Below are 22189 nucleotides of genomic sequence, written 5' to 3'. Positions count from 1 at the left end.
CATACTGTACCTTTTTCTTACTCCCTCGCATCATCAGTCTCCATCTCTGATCTTTAAGACAGACTCCCTTCATCCTGTGTCCCACCTGGCTACTGCCTTACATTTTGTTTTTCCTAACAGATAAGCATCTTTTTTTTCTCAATATCTGACTAATTTCCAGAGCCACTTAACCTAATGATTGGACCCAAAACCTCCCAGAATTAGGGGGATAACAAGCACAGCCTCCCCAAGAGGGTCCCTGGGAGTGAGGATAAGCAGGATCACTTCTACTTTGCCCCTTGGACCCATTCTTCCATGTGGTGACACAGCACCATATGATGGTTGGTGATTTAAAACATATGCTGCACCCCATTCTTGCAGCGTCTTGTCCCCAAGGTAGCACCTCCTGTGCCTTCAGTGAATCATTTATTGCTCTGTCAGGCCAGCAGAGTATTCAGCCAGAACACGGGATCTCCTGGTCATGTGCCCTCTACCAGGCTTCCTTTCCTTGCTCTAAAGTGGGTCTGTTGGTCTAATGCAGTATTAAACGGAATCCTCCCTCAGTGGATAGCTCTGTAAGCCCTTGGATAATGCTATTAAGTCTCTGCGAGCAGGAAAGACAAACTCGTATGCAGAATATGTATATATTTCAGTTCCGAAGAATCTGTGGTCTCGGTTAGGAAGAGTACAGTCTAGTCGTCTACTTAAAAGACTTCACAGAGTAGTGGTCTCTCCTCCCAGATGGGGAAGGGAATCCTCCCTTTGCCTCTAACAAAGAGTTTCATAAATTTTTTAAAGTTAGCTAACCGTACAGGGAAGGGCTTACTCTTTAACATTAGGCTTATTACTTACATTGGGCAGTTCATTTTTCCATTGTCTTGGGGTTGTGGGATTACCCACAGAGAACAATTTTAAGAATATCCAGCCTTTGTGGGTTTTACTGCCAGGTAGTGGGGTCTGGTAGTCTTCCATGAGTTGGATCTTGTGATTCTTTTTATGATGGGCTTTTTCTTTTTAAATAAATAAAAGACACAAACTACCAAAATGCACTTAAAATAGTCTGAATAGCCCTATGTCAATGGAGGAATTTGAGTTTAGTTTAAATCTTCATGCCCAGATAGCTTCATTACAAAACATTAAAGAAAGAAACAATACCAATTCTACTCATTCTATGAAGCCAACATTAATGACTTTAACATTAAAACCATACAAAGACACTACAAGAAAGGAAAATTACAGATCAACATCCCACATGAACAGGTGTATACATCCCTGATAAAAATCTCAGGAAATCAAATCCAGCATATATAATAAAGACCCTATGTCCTAACTAAATGGACTTTATCCCTGGGTTCATTCCATTTGAGAATACCAGTCAGTGTAATTCACTAATTAATAGACCAAAAAAAAGGAAAATCACATGATCAGCTTGATACAAAAGAACATTTGATATATTCCAGTATCCATTCCTAATAAAAACTCTCAGCAGCCTAGCACAAGAAGGGAACTTCCTCAATCTGGTAAAGGACACCTATGAGGGGCACCTCGGTGGCTCGGTCACCTGAGTGTCTGACTCTTGCTTTCAGCTCAGGTTATGATCTCACAGTCATGGGATTGAGCCCCACATTGGGCTCTGTGCTCAGTGCAGAGTGTGCTTCAGATTCTCTCTCCCTCTCCCTCTGCTTTTTCCCCCGTCTTGTTGTGCTCACTTGCGTGCACGCTCTCTCTCTCTCTCTCTCTCTAAAATGAATAAATAAAATCTTAAAAAAGACACTTATGAAAAACCTATAGTTAACATTGTACTTAATGGTGAAATACTGAATACTCTCCCCTTAAGATCAGGTACAAAGCAAAAACATCTACTCATCATTTCCATTCAGCATTGCAGTGGAGGTACTAGATAGTACAACAAGGCAGGAAAAATAAAAGGCATTGAATTGGCAAGAAATAAGTAACTTTTTTTTTCAGACAATAGCATGATTTATGTAGAATATCCTCTCTAATCTACTAAAAAGTTATATAGAACCAATAAGTATATTTAGTAATACTGCAGATGTAAGATCAGTATATGAAAGTCAATTCTGTATTTCTATTTACTAGCAACAGTTGGAAATGGAAGCTAAAAAGATGATACTCTCTCTAATACCATTTAAAAAATTAAGTTTGTATAGAAATGCAGTAGACCCAAAATAGCCAAAACAGCTTTGAAGAAGAACAGAGTTTGAAGACTTATTTTGCCTGATTTCAAGATTTAATATAAAGATACTATAATCCTAATGGTGTGATTTGGTGTAAAAACAGGTAATTAAATCCATATGTAGGAATAGAGATTCCAGAAATAACCCATTCATTTGAATAATTGACTTTTGACAAAGGTGTGAAGGCAATGCAGTGGGAAAAGGACAGCCTTTTAAAATGGCACTGGAAAAATTAGACATCCGTGTACAAAGCAAAACAAAACCACTCCCATTCATAACACATTTCGTGTACAAAAATCAACTCAAAACACATCATAGATCTAAAGATAAAATGTAAAACTATAAAACTTTTAGAAGATAGGAGAACATTGTTTATGCACATGTTTTTAGACCTGTTAAAAGTGTGACCCACATTAGAAAATAATTGACAAATATATAAAAGAACTCTCAAAACCCATTAATAAGAAAGAAAACAATCTCATTTTTAAAAAATCAGAAACAAAATAGAGACCCCAGAAATGGACCCTCAACTCTGTGGTCAACTAATCTTAGACAAATCAGGAAAAAATACCCAGTGGAAAAAAGTTTCTTCAATAAGTGGTGTTGGGAAAATTGGACAGCCACATGTAGAAGAGTGAAGCTGGACCGTTCTCTTACACCATACACAAAGATAAACTCTAAATGGATGAAAGACCTCAATGTGAAACAGGAATCCATCAAAATCCTAGAGGAGAACACCAGCAGCAACCTCCTTGACATTGGCCACAACGACTTTCAAGACAGGTCTCTAAAGACCAGGGAAACAAAAGCAAAAATGAACTTTTGGGACTTCAGTCAAGATAAAAAGCTTTTGCACAGGAAAGGACACAGACGACAAAACTTAAGAGCCAACCCATGGAGTGGGAGAAGGTATTTGCAGATGACCTATCAGGTAAAGGGCTAGGATCCAAGATCTATTAAGAGCTTCTCAAGCTCAACACCCAAAAGACAAATAATCCAGTCAAGAAATGGGCAGAAGATGTGAAAAGATATACAAATGTCTTCCAAAGAAGACATACAAATGCGAACAGACATGTGGAAAAAAGTTCCACATCATTAGCTATCAGGGAAATTGAAATCAAAATCACAATGAGATACCACGTTATACCTGTTAGAGTGACAAAAATTAACAAGACAGGAAACAAGTGTTCCATGAAGAGGATGTGGAGAAAGGGGAAACCTCCTACACTGTTGGTGGAAATGCAAGGTGATGCAGCCACTCTAGAAAACAGTATGGAGTTTCCTCCAAAAATTAAAAGTAGAACTACCCTACGACCCAGCAATTGCACTACTAGGTATTTACCCCAAAGATACAGGCTTAATGAAAAGAAGGGGGACCTGCACCCCAATGTTCATAGCAGCAATGTCCACAGTAACCTAACTATGAAAGGAGGTGAGATGCCCTTCAACAGATGAATGGATGAAGAAGATGTGGTCCATATATATTACTCAGCCATCTGAAAGGATGCATACCCACCATTTGCATCAACGTAGATGGAACTGAAGGGGATTATGCTAATGAAATAAGTCAAGCAGAGAAGGACAATTATCATATGGTTTCACTCATGTGGAACATAGGCAATAGCATGGAGGACCACTGGGGAAGTGAGGGAAAACTGAATGGGAAGAAATCAAAGAGGGAGACAAACCATGAAAGACTCTGGACTCCAGGAAGCAAACTGAGGGTTACAGAAGGGAGGTGGTGGGAGGATGGAGTAACGAATGACGGGAGTTTAGGAGGACACATGACGCTATGAGCACTGGGTGTTCTGTGCAACTAATGATTCGTTGAACACTGCATCCAAAACTAATGATGTGTTATATGTTGGATAATTGAACATAATAAAAAAAGTTAAAAAACCAATCTTTAGGGGCACCTGGGTGACTCAGTGGGTTAAAGCCTCTGCCTTCAGCTCAGGTCATGGTCCCAGCGTCCTGGGATTGAACCCCACATCGGGCTCTCTGCTCGGCGGGGAGCCTGCTTCCTCCTCTCTCTGCCCGCCTCTCTGCCTACTTGTGATCTCTGTCTGTCAAATAAATAAATAAAATCTTTAAAAAAAAATATTTTAAAAATTAAGTATTTTAAAAATAAAAATTTTTAAATATCAGATTTTAACAGACACTTCAGCAAAGATGATGATCAAGTGGCAATAAGTCCATGGAAAGATGCTGAAGATGATTAGTCATTAGGGAAATGAGGATTAAAACTACAATGAATAATTCCACATACCATTAAAATGGTTGATACTAAAAAGACCATACTAAGTGTTGACAAGGGTACATACATTGCTGATGAGCAGGTAAAAATGCTGTAACCCTGTTGGTGGGAATGCAAGCTGGTGCAGCCACTTTGGAAAACAGTGTGGAGGTCCCTCAAAAAATTAAAAATAGAGCTGCCCTCTGACCCGGCAATTGTACTGCTGGTCATTTACCCCAAAGATACAGATATAGTGAAAAGAAGGGCCACATGCACCGCAATGCTCATAGCAGCAATGTCCACGATAGCCAAATTGTGGAAAGAGCTGGGATGCCCTTCAATGGGCAGATGAATGGATAACGGAGATATGGTTCATATATACAATGGAGTATTACTCTGTCATCAGAAAGGATGAATACCCAACTTCTGCATCAGCATAGACGGGACCGGAGGAGATTATGCTGAGTGAGATGAGTCAAGCAGAGAAGGACAATTATATGGTTTCACTTACATGTGGAGCATAAGGAAAAGCGTGGAGGACATTAGGAGAAGGAAGGGGAAAATGGTGGAGGGGGTGGACGAACCATGAGAGACTATGGACTCTGAGAAACAAACAGGGTTTTTGGAGGGGGTGGGTGGGGGATGGGTTGGCGCAGTGATGGATATTAAGGAGTGTACATACTGCATGGAGCACTGGGTGTTACATGCAAACAGTGCATCATGCAACACAACGTCAAAAACTCTACAGTGACTAACATAATAAAAAAAAAAAAACAAAAAATGCTGTAGACATTTTGAAAAACAGTTTGGCAGTTTCTTATGAATTTGAATTTACTCCTACCCTATGACCAGTCAATCTACTTCAAGGGAAATAAAAGTATAAGTCTAGGGGTGCCTGGGTGGCTCAGTGGGTTAAAGCCTCTGCCTTCGGCTCAGGTCATGATCCTAGGGTCCTGGGATGGAGCCCCGCATCAGGCTCTATGCTCTGCGGGGAGCCTGCTTCCCCCTCTCTCTCCCTGCCTCTCTGCCTACTTGTGATCTCTCTGCCAAATTTAAATAAATAGATCTTTGTAAAAAGTATATGTCTATATAGAGACTTGTGCATGAATAGATGTAGCAGCTTTATTGGGAAAGTCCAAATCCTACAACCACCCGTATTCATTATCTATCGCTCCCTAACAACTTACCAGAAAACATAGCTGCTTGCAATAACAAATAGTTGCAGTGGGCCGGGAATCTGGGCCTGACGTAGCTGAGCATTCTGCTCCACAGGCGCTAATGAGGCAGAAATCATCTTGGCCCAGGGATGGCCATCTCCTCTGAAGACCTGACTGGGCTCAGTCATGCACGTGCTTGTAGGCAGGACTGTGAGGTCTTGGTCACTTATGAGGCTCATTTGCCTTGTAAACTTTCTTTAACCCAGGTGTCAACAGTCTTTGCTTAGAAAGCCTAGAGCATTATTTCCTAACAGAAAAAGAAAGGGTCCCTTCCGAATCCGGAGGGCATGGTGCCAGCACGTTGACAGCAATGGCAAGAGCGGGCCCAGCGCGGGTGACCAGTGCGCTGGTTCAGGACGGGCGGAGGTGGTGCGGCTGTCCATTTGGGGGCATGTGGGGTGGTGGGTGTCTGGGCTCCCCACTGCATCCCTGATGTCAGGGGTGATGTCCAGAAGCTTTGGGCACAGTTCTTCAGGCAGCCCCCGGGTTCATCGTCACACAAGGTGATTGGGCCATAGTAAGTATGTTAGTAGCTTAAAAATCGATATCTTAGATCTACGAATGTTTTTTTGAGCTTGTTTTTAATCTAATTGGCATCATCAAGCTCATTCCCTCTGCCTAATTTCTATTACCTTGTTTGAATCATGTTTCTATAGGATCTCCCCAATAATATGATTTACCAAGTCGCCATTAAGTCTCTTCCTCAAGACTGGCTGTGGTGTGAAACGTGGTGTGACGACGACTCCAAACAGAGAGCCAAAACCATTGATCTGGTGAGTGTGTGCGCGATTGTCTGCATGCAAGCACACGTGAACGTGTTCAAGGAGAATAGTTTCTCTTTTACAGCCGGGATGGCACCCCCGTGGCACCCTGCTGCTTCATCTGTCATGTACTGTGGTGTTCACTGAGGTTGGCCAAGTACAGAGCTGTGTCGGGGGGCCTCCAGGACCACCCCCAGGGTTGAGGAATCACTAAAAGGACTCCCAGGACTCAGAATATCACCCTGCTCATGGCAGGGTTACATGCCATGTCCACACAGGGAAGAGGTGTGGGGGGCAAAGTTCAGAGCAAGCCAGGAGCAGGCTTCCAAGAGCCCTCTCCCTGGGCAGTCATGCGGGACCAGCTCAACCCTGAAGCTGTGAGGAATTCCACAGCACGGGTGAGGTGGTGTGTCCCAGGGCAGCTCTTCAGGAACCCAGTGTGCAGGATTCTAACCGGGGGCCGCTCGCAAGCACTCCCCCTGCCTGTCGCATATCAGGCACTTAAAAAGAAAATACACTGAAAATTCCCAACATCCAAAAGGAAAGCAGGTTCAGTATAAAGCATGGGTTGGCACACTTGAGGCACTGTTGTACTAGTCTTACCAGGAATGATGGCAACACTCCTGAAACCCACGTTCCCAGATGCCCCGAGGGCCGTCCATGCAAGCAGCCGTGTGAGGGACGGCGATCTGGGGCTCGCTGCTCTGCTCTCTCGGCGCTTCTCAGGGGCGTCTGAAAGGAAGGCCAGGAGCTGCCTGAAGTGCTCATGGATTAACTTTCATCTTAATGTATAACCAGTTTGGTTCTCCTGCCAGTATTTTTCCCAAATGAAGACGACTGAAATAATTCTGTGTCTACTAAATTATCCTTTACGTGTCTGCTTTTCTTCCTTTTGAGAAATTTATTTTCATTTTGATTTTAAGCAGATCCTATGCTACACAGTGTAACTCTCCTAGATGTGAAGTATTTGAAACTAATTTATTGTCTAGCTGTCTCGAACTCACATTCCAATACTTTATTATCTTTAATAGCTATGAGATATTGACATTCATTTTCTTTAGAAAGAAAAAGAATGTATTTTGTGCTAATTTAAGTTTTAAATAATTATTTACAAGTTCTTCAGTAAAAAATAAGCTGTCAAAATATTAGCATTCATACAGTTTTGAACAAAAGACAAGACAATAAAATAGACATTTTTCTAGAAACTGAATGACATTTTTCTAGAAATTCTAGAATTTCTATACATTAGAAATGTATAGAAAAAAACGTAGCAGGCCAGTATGTCAGGTTGCAACCAAAGGTGATAGAATGTAGCAGAAATAAGTAAGATGGCACTGTTAAGAAGAAAGAAGGGAATTTTCTAAAGAGAGGTCAAGGACATTACTGAACGAAACGCCTAAGAGATTGTTAAGGTTGTGCTGGGACGTAAAAGGTTGGGACTCGTACATTAGTGACAGAGGGTCTCCTGGGGGTCTCTAGTACTTAGGTTAGCATAAGCTAACTATAACCCTAAATTTCAGTGGTTTCTCCCTCACCTGAGTACAGATCTATGTGAATATTCTGTCCGTGAGTAGCTTCCCTGTCCCCCATGACTCAGGGACCACCCTCCGTCCACTTGGGGCTCCTTCATCCTCTGAGGTCCTGTCTTCTCTGTATCCATCTGGAGCTGATCTGCCCAGGATGGCGGCCACTTGCCACATGTGGACCCTGAGCACTTAAAATGTTGCTAGTCTGAACTGAGATGGGCTGTAAAGTATAAGATAGATTTTCAAGACTCGGTACAATAATAAGGTAAAAACATCTTATTACTAACTTTTATACTTACTACATATTGACTGATCATTTGGACATAGTTGGTTAACTATACAGCACTACAATTTATTGCACCTGTTCTTTTTGTACTTCTCTATGTCGCTCCTGGAAAATTTAAGATGACATATGTAGTTTCCATCATTATTTCTCTTGTGTGGTGTTGATCTGGAGGGGAGGGAAGAAGTGGCAGGAATGCTTCCTGACTCCTAAAAGCCGTGGCCCCCTTGGGTGGGCATTGGTTGTGTGGCCACATGTAATGTAAGAGGGGCTGAGGAATGGCATTCCCAATGCGCAGCTACTGCCTAGGGATGGGTCTACATAGAGAAAAGGTGGCGTAAACTTTGGTGGACAGCTAGCCATCCCTCCCACAGAAACACTTCACAATGAGAGAACGTGCTAATTTGGGCCAGCTCCTTGGGGAAAAAGTTAAGGGAGTGCCGAAAAACCCCGAGGAAGTGGCCTGATGAAGAGAGGAAAGCACGATTAATGGCATTGAAGGTGAGGAGAGCATTTCTGAATGTCATGATACTCTGCGCCCTTTCCATCAGGGTTCTCAACCTGGGCATTACTGACATTTAGGACCGAGTGATCCCTAAGGGTGGGGACCTTCCTGCACTCTGGGGGATGTTTTGCACGTCCCTGGCCTTACCCACTAGATGGCAGTAGCACCCCGCCCCCCCAGTCCTGACACCCAAAATGTGTCCAGACCTTGTCAGAGCTCCCCTGAGGGGCAGAATAGCACCACTGATAGAGATTATAGGGGGGGAAATATTATAGCACAAAAATCAAGGAAAACATAGTAATTTTGACAGTTTCTGACACAAAATGAAAGAAAATAGTTTCATTATCTTCACTTTATAGAACGTATGGTCTGTAAGGTTAATTTCTGCGAAGAAAATCCTCTTTTCCCACTTACGTCAGGAATATATGACTACAGAAAACAGCCGCAGTGGAATGGACTGAAAATATCTGGTGAGGAAAGGCTCCAGACACTAGGCTCATGGCTCATAACCAGGCGCTTTCGCACAGGAATTAAGGAGGAAGCAGGTTGAGGCAGCTACACGGGATGCCGCGTAGAGCGGGCTTCCACGTGCGGCCTCTGTGACTGCCTTGTAGGGAGCAGACGGGCGGCTCGTGGAGCTGCGGGGGTCTGTGCTCCCGCCGCCGCCCCGCGTGCCTCCGTCATGGCGTCCCCGTTCCGCCCAGGGCTCCGGCCGCACACTCCGGGGGCCCCTGTGACCTCTCTCCTCACACCTCCCGCGCAGCGCATCAGCCGACCTCGTCCTCCGCACTGTCGCCTACGTCCACCGTCAGATCCTTCTCCTACGAGACTTTTGCCTTTTAGCCTTTTAATTTCCCAAGGAACTCCATGGTAGGACCAGTTGCTCGCTGAGTCGTTTAACTGGGTCCTGTGTCAGTGGAACCTTGGAGACTGTCTTCCTCCTCTGTGTGGAGCACTAGACACCCCCCCACACACACACAGACACACTGTATGGGTCTCGCCAGACACCCCCCCTCTATACACACACACACACACATACACACACACACACAGACACACACACACAAACTATATGGGTCTCGCCTCTAGTGAGCTGCGGTTGGAACCTGACTGCGGAGCCACACCCACTGGTTTTCCCCTGTGTCAGGTAGACTAGTTAATATTTCTAGACATGAGATTTATAAACTACTCTGCCTTTCACACCTGTCAATATTTTGACAAATGAGTTCCAGTTAACTGATTTTCTTCTTCCAGTTAACTGACTTTAAATATCATCTCAGTTGCTAAATAGAAGCGAGGCGTAAGAAGCGGAATGGTCATTTTTGCTAAAGAAACTCATGGGATTTCTAAAGGCTAACCAATACTTTTGTCTATGGAAAACAGAAAGCATATAAACCAGACATTAGCCCAAAGAAAAGATAAAAAATATTTGTTAATGGAGTCTATGTTCTTTTACAGAATGGTCGTGGAATTAGATCTTTTGTCAAAACAGTTTGCAGAATTGTTTGACAGACTACTTGTTAACCATCAGAATGTTTAGGGCGCCTGGGTGGCTCGGTCCTTAAGCATCTGTCTGCGGCTCAGGTCATGGTCCTGGGGTTCTGGGATGGAGCCCCGCATTAGGCTCCCCGCTTGGCAGGGAACCTGCTTCTCCCTCTCCCACTCCCCCTGCTTGTGTTCCTTCTCTCACTGTGTCTCTCTGTCAAGTAAAATCTTTAAAAAAAAAACGATCAGAATGTTTTTAAAATAATTTTTGCTTAAATTTCTGATTGAGGGACGCCTGGGTGGCTCAGTCGGTTAAGCATATGTCTTTGGCTTGGGTTATGATCCCGGCGTCCTGGGCTCAGGTCCCTCATCCGGCTTCTCCCTCTGCCTGCTTCTCCCCCTGGTTGTGCTTTCTCTCTCTCTCTCTAACAAAGAAATAAGTAAAATCTTTAAAAAGTAAAAAATTTCTGTTTGAGGTGTTTGCATTAAACACTGCTCGCATAAAGTATGATTTGTCATTTCACTTGATCCTTTCCCCATTCAACTAACTTAAGAACTTTAAATAATTGGTGCTTAGGACTCAGCTTTTTACAAAATGCATTTTTGTTTGCTCTAGTGACTTAGTAACGTCCTCAGGCATTTCCTTCACGTTTCCCGAACAGTGATCAGTCCTTCCTCCCTCTCTTCCCACTTTCCTTCCTTCTTTCCTTCGTTGAAGTATAACGAACATACGAGGGCAATAGTTTTTCATTAATAAAACCTTATTTACATTTTCAGTGCAATAATCCCAAAACAAAAGAACCCAAGCTACAAGCTGCTGCCAGGATTGTCCCAGAATGGGTGGAGTATGACACTGAGATCCGGCGACTGTTAGATCACCTGGAAAACAAGAAGAAAAATGCAAGTAAGTCACCCTTCTGCGGTGGTGTCAGAACCATGCATCGCATTAACTGAGACTATAATAGATTACAAACTAATTTCTTGGTGAATTTATTAAATGATGAGATCAGAATTTCTTTTAAGGAATTTCCTTTTTATGTGGACTAAGCTCACAAATTAAAAACGTGGACAGAGACTCTCTTCCCCATGCAGAGAACTTCACGCAGAGCCCAGTGCGACGGCGTCAGCCTCCCAACACCAGCAGTAAAAAATCGAAGTAGCAAAATGCCCGTCTTTAACATTACACCGAATTTCCCAAATGGGAAAATCCAAGCCCTGAGTTTTAGTAAAAGACTTACATAGTAACTAGAAATATTACCTCCTATCTCCTAAATTAATCTCCTACAGAATAGGGATTTCCCATGGGTTCCTGGTTCGAGCAGCCTTAGTCAGGGCTGCAGCGCGACTAGGATCCCAGGAGCTTCCATTTCCAAGATTAAACCGTGGTTACCTGGGCATTTCATCACTCTGCATAAACCTTCAACAAATGAGTGCTGAATATTCCTTTAAAGCCGATACAAACTTCTTGATTGCCTCATAATTCTCTTTCTTCATCAGTGCCTAGTTCTCTGTTTTTCTTTACTCTTTTTTAAAAAATAGCACTGAGTTCCAGTCTGTGTTACAGACTTTTCACAGGTTATATTAATCCTCAACAATAATTCTTTCCAGTGTTTCAAAATAAAATTCTTAATTTTATTAAGCTTTATTTTTTCAAGACATTCAAATGTTAAATATAAACATTAAAATGTTGTACATAAACTTTCTCACATAAGCATGAAGTTGTGTTCATCTTGACTTTCTGTATTCCTTAACAAAACTAGTGTATTATTTTCTGAGAAGTTCGGTATTTAAAACACACTCATGTATTTTTAATTAATAAATTAAATAATTTTTTAAAGATTTTATTTATTTATTTGACAGACAGAGATCATAAGCAGGCAGAGAGGTAGGCAAGAGAGAGAGGGAGAGGAGGAAGCAGGCTCCCTGCTGAGCAGAGAGCCCAATACGGGACTTGATCCTAAGACCCTGAGATCATGACCTGAGCCAAAGGCAGAGGCTTAACCCACTGAGCCACCCAGATGTCCCAATAAATTAAATAATTTAATTAAGTCACCATTTCAGTGCAGAAGAAGACTCTGTCAGTGTTGTGATGTAACTGTTTCGAAGAGAAAGAGAAGTCAAAAGGGGGAGAAAGGAAAAAAGGAAAAGGAAGAAAGGAAATTTTACGTAATTACCTAAAAATTTTTTAATGTGCAGAACATGAGATGAAATGTTTCTCTTTCAAATTGGAAAGAGTTAAAGGGTTAATAATATCCAGTGTTAGCAAGGATATTGACAAGTGAGCACTCTAATGTACTTACACATACAATAGCTATATAAATTAAGGAAATATTACCATATGTATAAAAATTAAAAATATGTGTGCCCTTTGACCCAGCAATTCACTTTAACAAATTTATGTTATAAAAGAGAAATGACGGGGTGCCTGGGTGGCTCAGTCGTTTAGGCCAAATCTTTGATTTCAGCTCAGGTCTTGATCTCAGGGTTGTGGGATCAAGCCCCCCATTGGGCTCAATGCTCAGTAGGGGGTCACCTTGAGATTCTCTTTCCTCCTCTCCCTCTGCCCCTCCCCCCACACACAGACACACATACTCTCTGTCAAATAAATAAATCTTTTTAAAAATAAATAATTTAAAAAAGAAATGATATATGTATATATATGATTGCTATACTGTTGTTTTTAATGAGATAGAAATAATTTCTCCATTGGGGCACCTGAGTGGCTACATCTGGTTGGTTAAGCTTCCATCTCTTGATCTACTACTCAGCTCAGGTCTTGATCTCAAGGTTATGAGTTCAATCCCTGTGCTGGGCTCCATGCTGGGCATGACCTACTTTTAAAAAAGAAATAAATAATTTAAGAGACTATTGATTATATAAACATTATTATACACAAACAATGAAATATAGTGTAGCCTTTCAAGAGAATTGAGATAAATATATTTTGCTGACAGCATATTTTAAGTTAAAAACATAAAGTAATATTTGTAATATGATTGACTCCATCTTAAAGAAAAATAGCATGTTTGTGTTTACCTATGTATTTATATATAATAATAAGAGAAGTTTTAAAAATTTTTATGAAAGATTATTGCATTTTTTACTTAATTTTGAATTACAAATGTAAGATATGTTGTAAACAGTAAAACAATATGGAAGTATATAGTATAAAGTCGGAAGACCTCTTTTACTCAGACACAAAGGGGCCGTCATTTTTAAGGCTACAGTATACCTTTCATAACTCTTGCATTTCTCATAGCAGCTGTATTAGTTTTCTAGGGACCACTGCCTAAGTGGCTTAAACAGTAGAAATTTTTTGTCTCACAGTGCTGGCAGCTTAAAGTCCAAGATCCAGATGTCATTAGGGTGGGTTCCTTTTGAGGGCAGTGAGGGAGGATCTATCAGAATTTCTTCCCAACTTGTAGGCGGCCGTTCTCTCTCTGGCTCCCTGTACCTTGTCTTCACTCTCCATGGATCTGTGTGCAGATGTCCTCACCCAACAAGGACACCACTCCTGTTGGATTAGGGTGTAACCTAATGGCATCATTTTAACTTCATTATCTCTGTAAAGACTCTATTTCCAAATAAGGTCACTTTCTGAAGTTCTGCAAATTAGAATTCCACCATATAAATTTTGGAGGGAAACTGTTCAATCCATAACATGAATGGAGTTGAGGATATTGTCGTATGTTTAAGGGCCATTTGTCATGTCTCTTGTTTTCCATTTATTCTTGTCCTATCGCTCATTTTTTCCTAGAGGATTGTTGTCCAACCCTGGAAAGAAATTAATGATCTTTATCCCAGAGATTTGTGTTGCCACCTTTATCATAAACTAAATCCCAGTATTATTTATGTCTCATGTGGCACATTTTTTATCCTGTTCCATTGATCTCTGACTGTACATGTGCCTCTTTCACACTCCTTTAATTATTGAACATTTGTAGCAAGTTTTAATATTGAATAGGGCTTATCTCCCCTCATTGCTATTTTGTTTTTGTTGTTTTCCTGGTACTCCTGTTCATTTTTCCATATAAGCTTTAGAATCATCTTATCTAGGCTGAAATTTTTCAGGTTTTTTGGGGGGATGGTAGGGGTTGGAAGGAAGATTATGTTAAATTTGTTAATTAGGTTAGGAAGTACTGACATCTTCATGAAATCTGTTCTTCCCATCTAAGAGCATGTTGTATCTTTCTATATGTTCAGGTTCATTTTATGTTTGTCAAGAATCATAACATTTTAGTCATCTAAATTTTATACATTACCTTTTTAAGCTCATTCCTAGACATTTCATTTTTATGTTAGTATTATGAATGGGATTTTTTCTTACAATGTATCTTCTTACTGGTGGTTACTTGTATACAGAAAAACTATTGTTTTTTTGTGTATGAATTTTTATTTCTGTGATCATACTGAGTTTTCATTTATAGTAATATTTAAGTTGATTCTCTTGATTTTTCCCCCCAAAGATTATTTGCAAACAAGAATAATTTTTCCTCTTCCTTTCTAATGTTATACCTCACATTGCTTTTTCTCATCTAATTGCTTTGGCTGATATCTCTAACAGGATGTTAACAATAGTAGTGCACTAGGCCTCTTTCTCACTTTGCCTGGCCAACCTTCTGTGTTTCCCTGTTAAGTAGGATAATCACTTTAGACTACGAAAATTTATTATGTGGAGGAAATAGCCATTGATTCCTATTTTAATGAATGTTTTTATCAATAATGAGTTGCACTTAGCACTGCATATTAACTAACTAGAATTTGAAAAGAGAAAAGAGAATGGGTTTCTTTGATTGAATGCCTCCTCAAGAGCAATGGAGGTGACTATCTGTTTTTTATATTTGATTTATCAATATGACAAATTTTATTAATGTATTTCTTGATATTGACTCATCCCCATGTTCCAGGTTTAAACTCAGCTTGGTCATGACCTATTATTCTTTATTTTTCCTTTTTTAAAGTTGAGATATAATTGACAGATCCAACTTTATATTAGTTTCAGGTGTATAACATGACTTATTATTCATATGTATTGCAAATGCTTCTTCTGCATCCATTGAGATGATCATATTTTTATCCTTTCATTTTGTTGATGTCGTGTATCATGTTGATTGATTTGTGGATATCGAGCCATCCTTGCATCTCTAGAACACATCCCACTTGATCATGGTGTGTGATCTTTTTAACGTATTGTTGAATTTGGTTTCCTAATATTTTGTTGAGGATTTTTACATATTTGTTTATCAAGAATATTGGTCCATAATTTTCTTCTCTTGTAGTGTCCTTTTCTGGTTTGGGGGTCAAGTTAATGCTGGCCTTATAAAATGAGTTCGGATATGTTCCTTCCTTATCTATTGTTTGGAAAAGTTTAAGAAGGATTGGTATTAATTATTCCTTTAATGTTTGGTAGAATTCACCAGGGAAGCCATCTGGTCCTGGACTTTTGTGTCTCAGGAGGTTTTGATTACTGGTTCAGTCTCCTTGCTAGTAATTGGTTTGTTTAGGCATTCTATTCCTTCATGAATCCCTATATTCATGATAAGTTGAATGTTTTTAGGAATTTATTCATTTCTTCTAGGTTGTCCCAGTTTCTTGGCATATCATTGTTCATAATAGTCTTTTATGATCCTTTGTATTTCTGTAGTTATATTTTCTTTTTATATTTCCTACTTTTCCTCCTCTGTTCAGGGAATTTTTTTTTACTTCTATTGATTATTTTTTTAAGAGGGCAATGGCATCTTAATTTTTGACAGGATCTTTTTCTCTCCTTGTTCCTTTTGAATTTCAGTTTCTTGTTTTATGGCTTCATTGAATTTCATTTTCAGAATAATCTGGAAAATATTAGAATTATCTTAAGTACCTCTTTGGTTCTCTTTGTTATCTTCTTTCTTTGGGTATGTTGTTTGTTTATCTTGGGCCTTTTTTCTTTTGCTATTGGTCTTCCTCAAATGTGTGGAGATCCTTGCCTATTTTTATATTTTTAAGAGTAAAAGATTAGATTGCTCAATACAGAGAGCTGGCAAGGGTCTTCTCTGTTTAAAAATGTCTTTTTTTTCCAATAGGCTTTTTCCCTGAGTGGGAGGGTTGATCAGAAGCTCTGGGTACATTAGCATGTGCAGAATTGACAGATTCCTCTCTGGACATACGGGCATGGAACAGATAAAGGTCATGCTACACACCAGCCTGGCCAAAAGCCAAAATGACGGCCTTTTATTCCAGAGCATTGACACTCATATGAGTGTCGCTCTCTCAGTAGGTTGTTGAATTTTTCTTCCAAAAGTCATTTTCTCCTTTTTGTCTTGTAATAAACAGCCTGACCAATTCCCTGTGAAATGCAGGGGACAGAATGAGAGTGGGAGGCTGAGAAGCACAGATTTTCCTGACAGTGTTTCAGTTACTGCTTCACATTCTCACTCACGCGCCACCAGTGTTTGCTGTCAGGAGGTTCTCTTCTGTTGGAAAAATCACCTCCTCTTCCCTGCCATGTGGTCGTGTATCAGCTCTATGTTCTGTCTTCCATTTTTAGAAATTCATTCATAACTCTGCTCCAATGATATCTCATAACCACCTCCCCCATTCTCATTATTGTTGCTCCCTTTTGTATTTCTTTATTATCTCTCAAGTGGAATTTAGTAAAGAGAGAAACAGAGTCTAACATCTTGAAGTGTGGAATAGGATGCATTTAAATTGTACTTTCATTCATTTCTGCCTGAAAATGTCACTTTAAATATCAGTGTTCATGTGTGACACCTCAGTGATGCGGAGACCCTTTTGGTCTCCAGAAGTCTTCGCTAGGACTGATCCTGTCACGGCCGTGTCAGCATCTGTCAGTGTTGGAGCGCTCCGTCTCTGCCACCTCCGAGGACCCCCACATGTGGCTGCTGCTCTCTGTTGGTCCATTGTGTTAACAGGAGGCTCTTGGTACACGCCGAGTAAACGATCAGGATTTTTCAGGGCTTCCATGGCCAGGCAGTGTGCTAGGTTTCAGAGATAACAGAGATCAAAAAAGATGTGGTCCTTGCCCTACTAGACTCATGAGAACCCCCTTCTAGGTGATAAAATGTTAAGCGTTTGTGATACAATATAGTAAGTGCCATCATGTACAAAGAACGAATCTCATTTCCCATAAGCAAATAGGTACCAAACAAACGAAAGGATCCCTACTCAGCAGCTGTGCTTTTTCTGTATCTCTTACTTTGGTGAGAGTTAGCTAGTAAGTGCATCTGATATTCAAGATTTCAATAACTCAGTACATTTTCCTCCTCTACAGTTTTGACGCACGATGAGCTCTAGCGCTGGCTTCCAGGAGAAAGACAGAGTGAGAAGAAATCTGCCACCTGCTGGGGAAGTGTGGAACTACTGCTAAGACTTTTGGAAATTTCATTAAAGATCAGTGACCTATTCTTCAATTTAAATAATATTAATTATTTAAAAATACATGTACTTAATGTATTGAATAAGTTTAAGTTATATAAAAAATGACCATCGAGTATTTAAAACTAGATTTTTTTTTTCTCTATTGTTTGAAACACTGGGTTTTCACCCATTAAAGTGGTACTTTGCCAGATCACCCAGTAGAACATCAGTGAACTAGCTGGTCCTCGCAGGGACTTAGCAAACCAACTCTGTCTGGGTTTTCCGTCTTCGGGCATCCATATTTCTTTCATTGCAAACGCACTTAAAATCAGGGAAACCGCTTGTGTTTTTTTCTTCTGAGAAAGGAAAAGGACTCTTGGCGACCTCTGAAAAAAACAAACAAAATCAAGCCCATTTAGAATTCACTTTAAAATGAAAGAACTACGGTACTGCACTGTCATCATTTATCCATCTGAAGCGATATGATACGATTCTGTGCTGTACCTATTTTCTTAGAGTTTCTAATCTTTGAGAAAATTACATTCATGGGCTTAGAGGTATGTATGCTTTTAAAGGAGTATAAACAGAAGTATCAAGGAGTCACTTTCATAGAAACTAAGTTAAGAAGATGAAGTTTGTTTTCCTGCTGTGTATTAATAATAGATGCATAGAAATAGTGTACAAAAACTATCCACCTATTCTAGAATCTGGATCGTGGGAATGGAAGAGAGCCCGGGCCATTTGAACGCCGTCCCCTGAAGCAGCTGATTCGATAGGGCTGGGCTGAGCATGGGCGATCGTGGTTGTGTAAGGGGCTCTCCCTGGGATCTGCTACCGAGTGTGGTGTGGGGAATGTCTCACGGAGCTTAGTCCCAGCCACCGAGGCAGACCCCCTCCCCGGCCCCATGCACCGGAGCCTGGGACACCTGGGAACCCGGCCAGGCCACAGGGAGCGGTCTGCCTCGGGAGACGGGCAGGGCCCTCCGAGCTCCACCGTGAGCCAGAGCTGCCGACGGAGTCTCTCCTCTGTTCTTTGAGCTCTTCGGGACGGGTCTAGCCCTCCTCCGTTCGGCCGCAGCACGGCCCGTAGAGTACTGTTCCCCGCTGCTTCCTCATTCCCAACTGGAAGTCACAAGAGTTCTCCCTCTCCTGGTCACCCTCCCTTTGTCACTGGTTCCCATCTGTCTGGGACAACATGGAGTGTTCCAGGTGTGGCCTCCCCTGCGGAACCGGAGGATCCCTGTGAGCTCCAGGGACCCTGAGGGAGGCTGTGGGAGGCCGGACGGTGACGCGGTGCAGGCTGGCTGGCTCCACGGTGCCGTCGGACTCCCACAACTCCGGGCTTGGTGAGAGGTCAGCGGCTCTTCTCGTGTAGCCCAGCTGACCGAGGCGCGCTCTGGCATTTAGGGCAGAAGCCCCACCTGATGGTAAGATGGCGCTTTGCTTTCCTTTATTGTCAGCTGATGTTCCCTTCCATGAGACTCTTGTGGGGGGGAGGGATGGGCTAGACAAGGCGCCCGTCCCCATGCCCGGGACTGCCATCTCCAGGCACCCGTCCCCATGCCCGGGACTGCCATCCCTGGTGGGCCAGACCTCGTATTTCACGGAGCATGAGCTAACACTGCAGAATACTGTGAACGGTCTTGATGCCCCCCTTCGGGTTTGTATGTTGTGATTTAAAGGGCACAGTGTCCGTGTCTCATTTCCAGGTGAGAGAGCTTGTGGCTAAAAATCCAGATCGAGGGGGTGCCTGGCTGGCCGTCGGTAGAGCCTGTGACTCTTGGTCTCAGGGTTGAGTTCCAGCCCTGTGTTGGGTGTGGAGCCCACCTAAAAAGAATAAATTTTTAAAGTTCTAAAAATCATTTATTAATAAGATGCTTCTTTATAGGGAGATTCTTTTATAAAATGGCTCACTTTTAAATTTGTGTGTTAAGTGCACATGGACTGCTGTGCGATACAAAAGTCCGCCCTTGTCAGGGGCCCAGGATGCGCACTGCAGCCCTCACAGAGAAAGCCACCAGCTGCACTGAGCTGAAGCGCTGAGACGTAGCCCAGGGGCGTTTGTGGCCGTTCTGGATCAGGTGCAGGCCCCCTAGGACGCGCTAAGGAAACCCAAATCCTGAGAGAAAAAGAAAACACTTTCCGTGAGAAGTTATAATCCACTTAGCTCTCCCTGGCCTTAGAGGAAATGGTCAACAGTTGATTCAAGAAGTAGGAAATTTTGAGCTTATCATGGAAAGAACTGTAATCTTTAGGCATCAAGTAAACCCAAACTACGAGACTGAAGACCATCCAGTCTTTGTACCACTCAGAAGCTTATGTTCAAAACGTTAGATTTGAGAAGTAGCCATCCTTTGGCTCCCGGTACCCAGTTCAGAGGACAGTGGAGCTGAGAGAGAGAGAGAGAGAGAACCTCCGGAAAACACATGGGCCATCTCAGCCGGGAGTGACCAATAAAATCAGGCTTTTCTTTAATGGGAGAAATGTGGTCGGACACGAGTGGGAGCGAGCTGCTGACTCTGGCCCCTTGGGAAGCGGCCGGCCTGCTGCCCCTGCCCCAGAAGGGTCTTTTGTAGGTAGACGCTGGTCAGTATCCTTCAGTCACTAAAGTGTGGCTAAGACCATTTTCTTCTTTGCCGCTGTATCTCAAAGAAGTTAGTGACATTTAGGGGGCAGCGGAAGAAAATTAATGACATTTAACTTTCCGCTAGAACAAGTAGGACTGTTCACCAAAGGGCCCGACGGGTCTCAGCCCCAGGGATGGAAGATGCCAAGGAGTCAGGCTCAGTATCACGAAGTGTAAGCTACTGTCCAACCCGTCTGCCTGCTTCTCTCACTTGACTTGGAAGAATGGAGGCAGTCCCTTCACTTCCAAAGAGCCAGTGGGTTTGTTAAAATCTTACTTTCGGTGACAGCGAGGGAGGGGCGGCAGGAAGACCCAAGGCCTTGAGGGCCCGGGCTCCGCTTAGAGGCAACCGTGTGGCCCAGCAGTGCGTGGTCGTGGCATGGCCAGGCTGCCGCTGCCCTGGAGCCTGGAGGGTTCCTGGAAATGGGACAGCAGCTCCCGGCTTGCGGTGGGTTAGAAAGCTCAGATCTTCCTGAGCTGCTCTCTGCTGGGACATTCCACAGTGGAACCTCATAACTTAAAAGGTACTGTTAATAACATTGTCTAAAGATTCCAGATTTGGGAAATAATGCTCCCTACAGTTCTTAATTACTTGAATTTGAAAAGCTTCTTTGATCTCGTGGACATGCCCAACTAGATCAGGCTTGTTTCCTACCTGCTAGGATTTCACTTTAAAATGTAAAGTTTTTAATTAGAATTGAGGGAGTAGAAATTATTCAAATTTTAAAAGACTGGTTCAGAACGAAAACATTTGAAAGAGATCTACCTCATGTTTAATTTAAAACTGGGGGAGAAGGCGGAGGAGTCACAGGGCACCACCCCTGCCGAGGAAGGGGAATTGTGGGGTGCGCGTTAATCCGCGCACTGGACAATCCAGTCTAGGGGAGCAGGCGCCTTCCCATCCGGAAGTTGTCAGCGCTCCCCCTGGCAGAGCCTTTCCCGCTGTCTTCCCTCCGACCACGGCTGCCGGCCGATGTTTGTCTCTAAAAGGCTTCATCCAGGGGGTGGGGTTATGGACACTGGGGAGGGTATGTGCTATGGTAAGTGCTGTGAAGTGTGTAAACCTGGCAATTCACAGACCTGTACCCCTGGGGATACAAATATACGTTTATAAAAAATAAAAAATTAAAAGGCTTCATCCGAGGGAAGGCCGAAATAGAAGCCCCCGGAACCTGGACCAATCCAGTGACTATTTAAGTACCTACTGTGTGTCCTTTTGAAGTCACCAGACCAGAGTAAGTGGCATTCAGTAAATATCCAAATGAAAATGTTACGAAGGGCAAGTGTCAGAAAGGGACATCGGGGATGAAACTTAGGGAGAAGCACGCCAGCCAGGAGGAGGAGGGGGGCTGGGGGTGGGGGGAGGCCCCGGGTCACGCAGGGGAGTTTGTGGGCCCCATCAAGGGCTTTGGGGCTCCGGTCCTAAAGCGCGGTGGCGGGCTTTGGCCTCCATGGACACTTAATGCAGAAGTGTCCCTGAGGTCTGTCCACCTGCACGTTTTCCTGACGTCCTGTTCATCGTGTCCTACAGCCGTCTGTCGGGCAAGCGCCCTCGGACGCCGGGGGGTCTGGGACTCTTACCGCTGGTCTCCGCCGTGCGAGGGGCCGCGGAGATGCAGTCGGCCTGACGTAGAGGCCTCGCCCCCACCCGCCCGCCACATGTCAGCGCAGCAGAGCGCATCCCGGAGGAGGAAGACGTGCTATTTTGTCTGCACCAAAACTGTACAATTTCCACTTTCGTGAGGTCTTAGGAACTTGAGATAATAAAAGGCATTAAACCACAGGAAACAAAACACTGCCACAGGTGACAGGGAGAGTTAATAAAATCCTAAGAAAAACTTGCCATGGTGAAATGTCGCTGAGGAGAGCTATCCTTTGCTGTCCAGAGTCCTGAGGATCTGGGAAGAGAAAATGGATCTGCCCTTCCTCCCCCTTTTGGCAGCCCTCATGCCTGGGGGATTTTCATAGGAATTTCGAAACAGTGCACTTTCTGAGAAGGTTCTAAGTAAGTGTTCTA

The 22189-nt window shown here is 42.8% G+C and overlaps 1 protein-coding gene across 1 annotated transcript in view; it reads left to right on the top strand.

Annotated features, from left to right (window-relative positions):
• The window catches only part of UGGT2 (UDP-glucose glycoprotein glucosyltransferase 2), a 184854-nt gene extending 167249 nt beyond the window's left edge, over window positions 1-17605 (top strand). The window contains exons 37-39 of the mRNA XM_082700684.1: window positions 6287-6403; window positions 10968-11094; window positions 17461-17605. Coding sequence (XP_082556810.1) covers window positions 6287-6403; window positions 10968-11094; window positions 17461-17483 — 267 coding nt within the window. The 3' untranslated portion in view covers window positions 17484-17605. The remainder of the gene's footprint in view (window positions 1-6286; window positions 6404-10967; window positions 11095-17460) is intronic.
• Window positions 17606-22189: the final 4584 nt, after the last annotated feature.

This window comes from Mustela nivalis (genome assembly GCF_964662115.1).
Source record: "Mustela nivalis genome assembly, chromosome: 15".
Taxonomy (NCBI): Eukaryota; Metazoa; Chordata; class Mammalia; order Carnivora; family Mustelidae; genus Mustela; species Mustela nivalis.
Note: the sequence above shows the minus strand (reverse complement) of the source record. Positions and strands in the feature narration are given on the sequence as shown.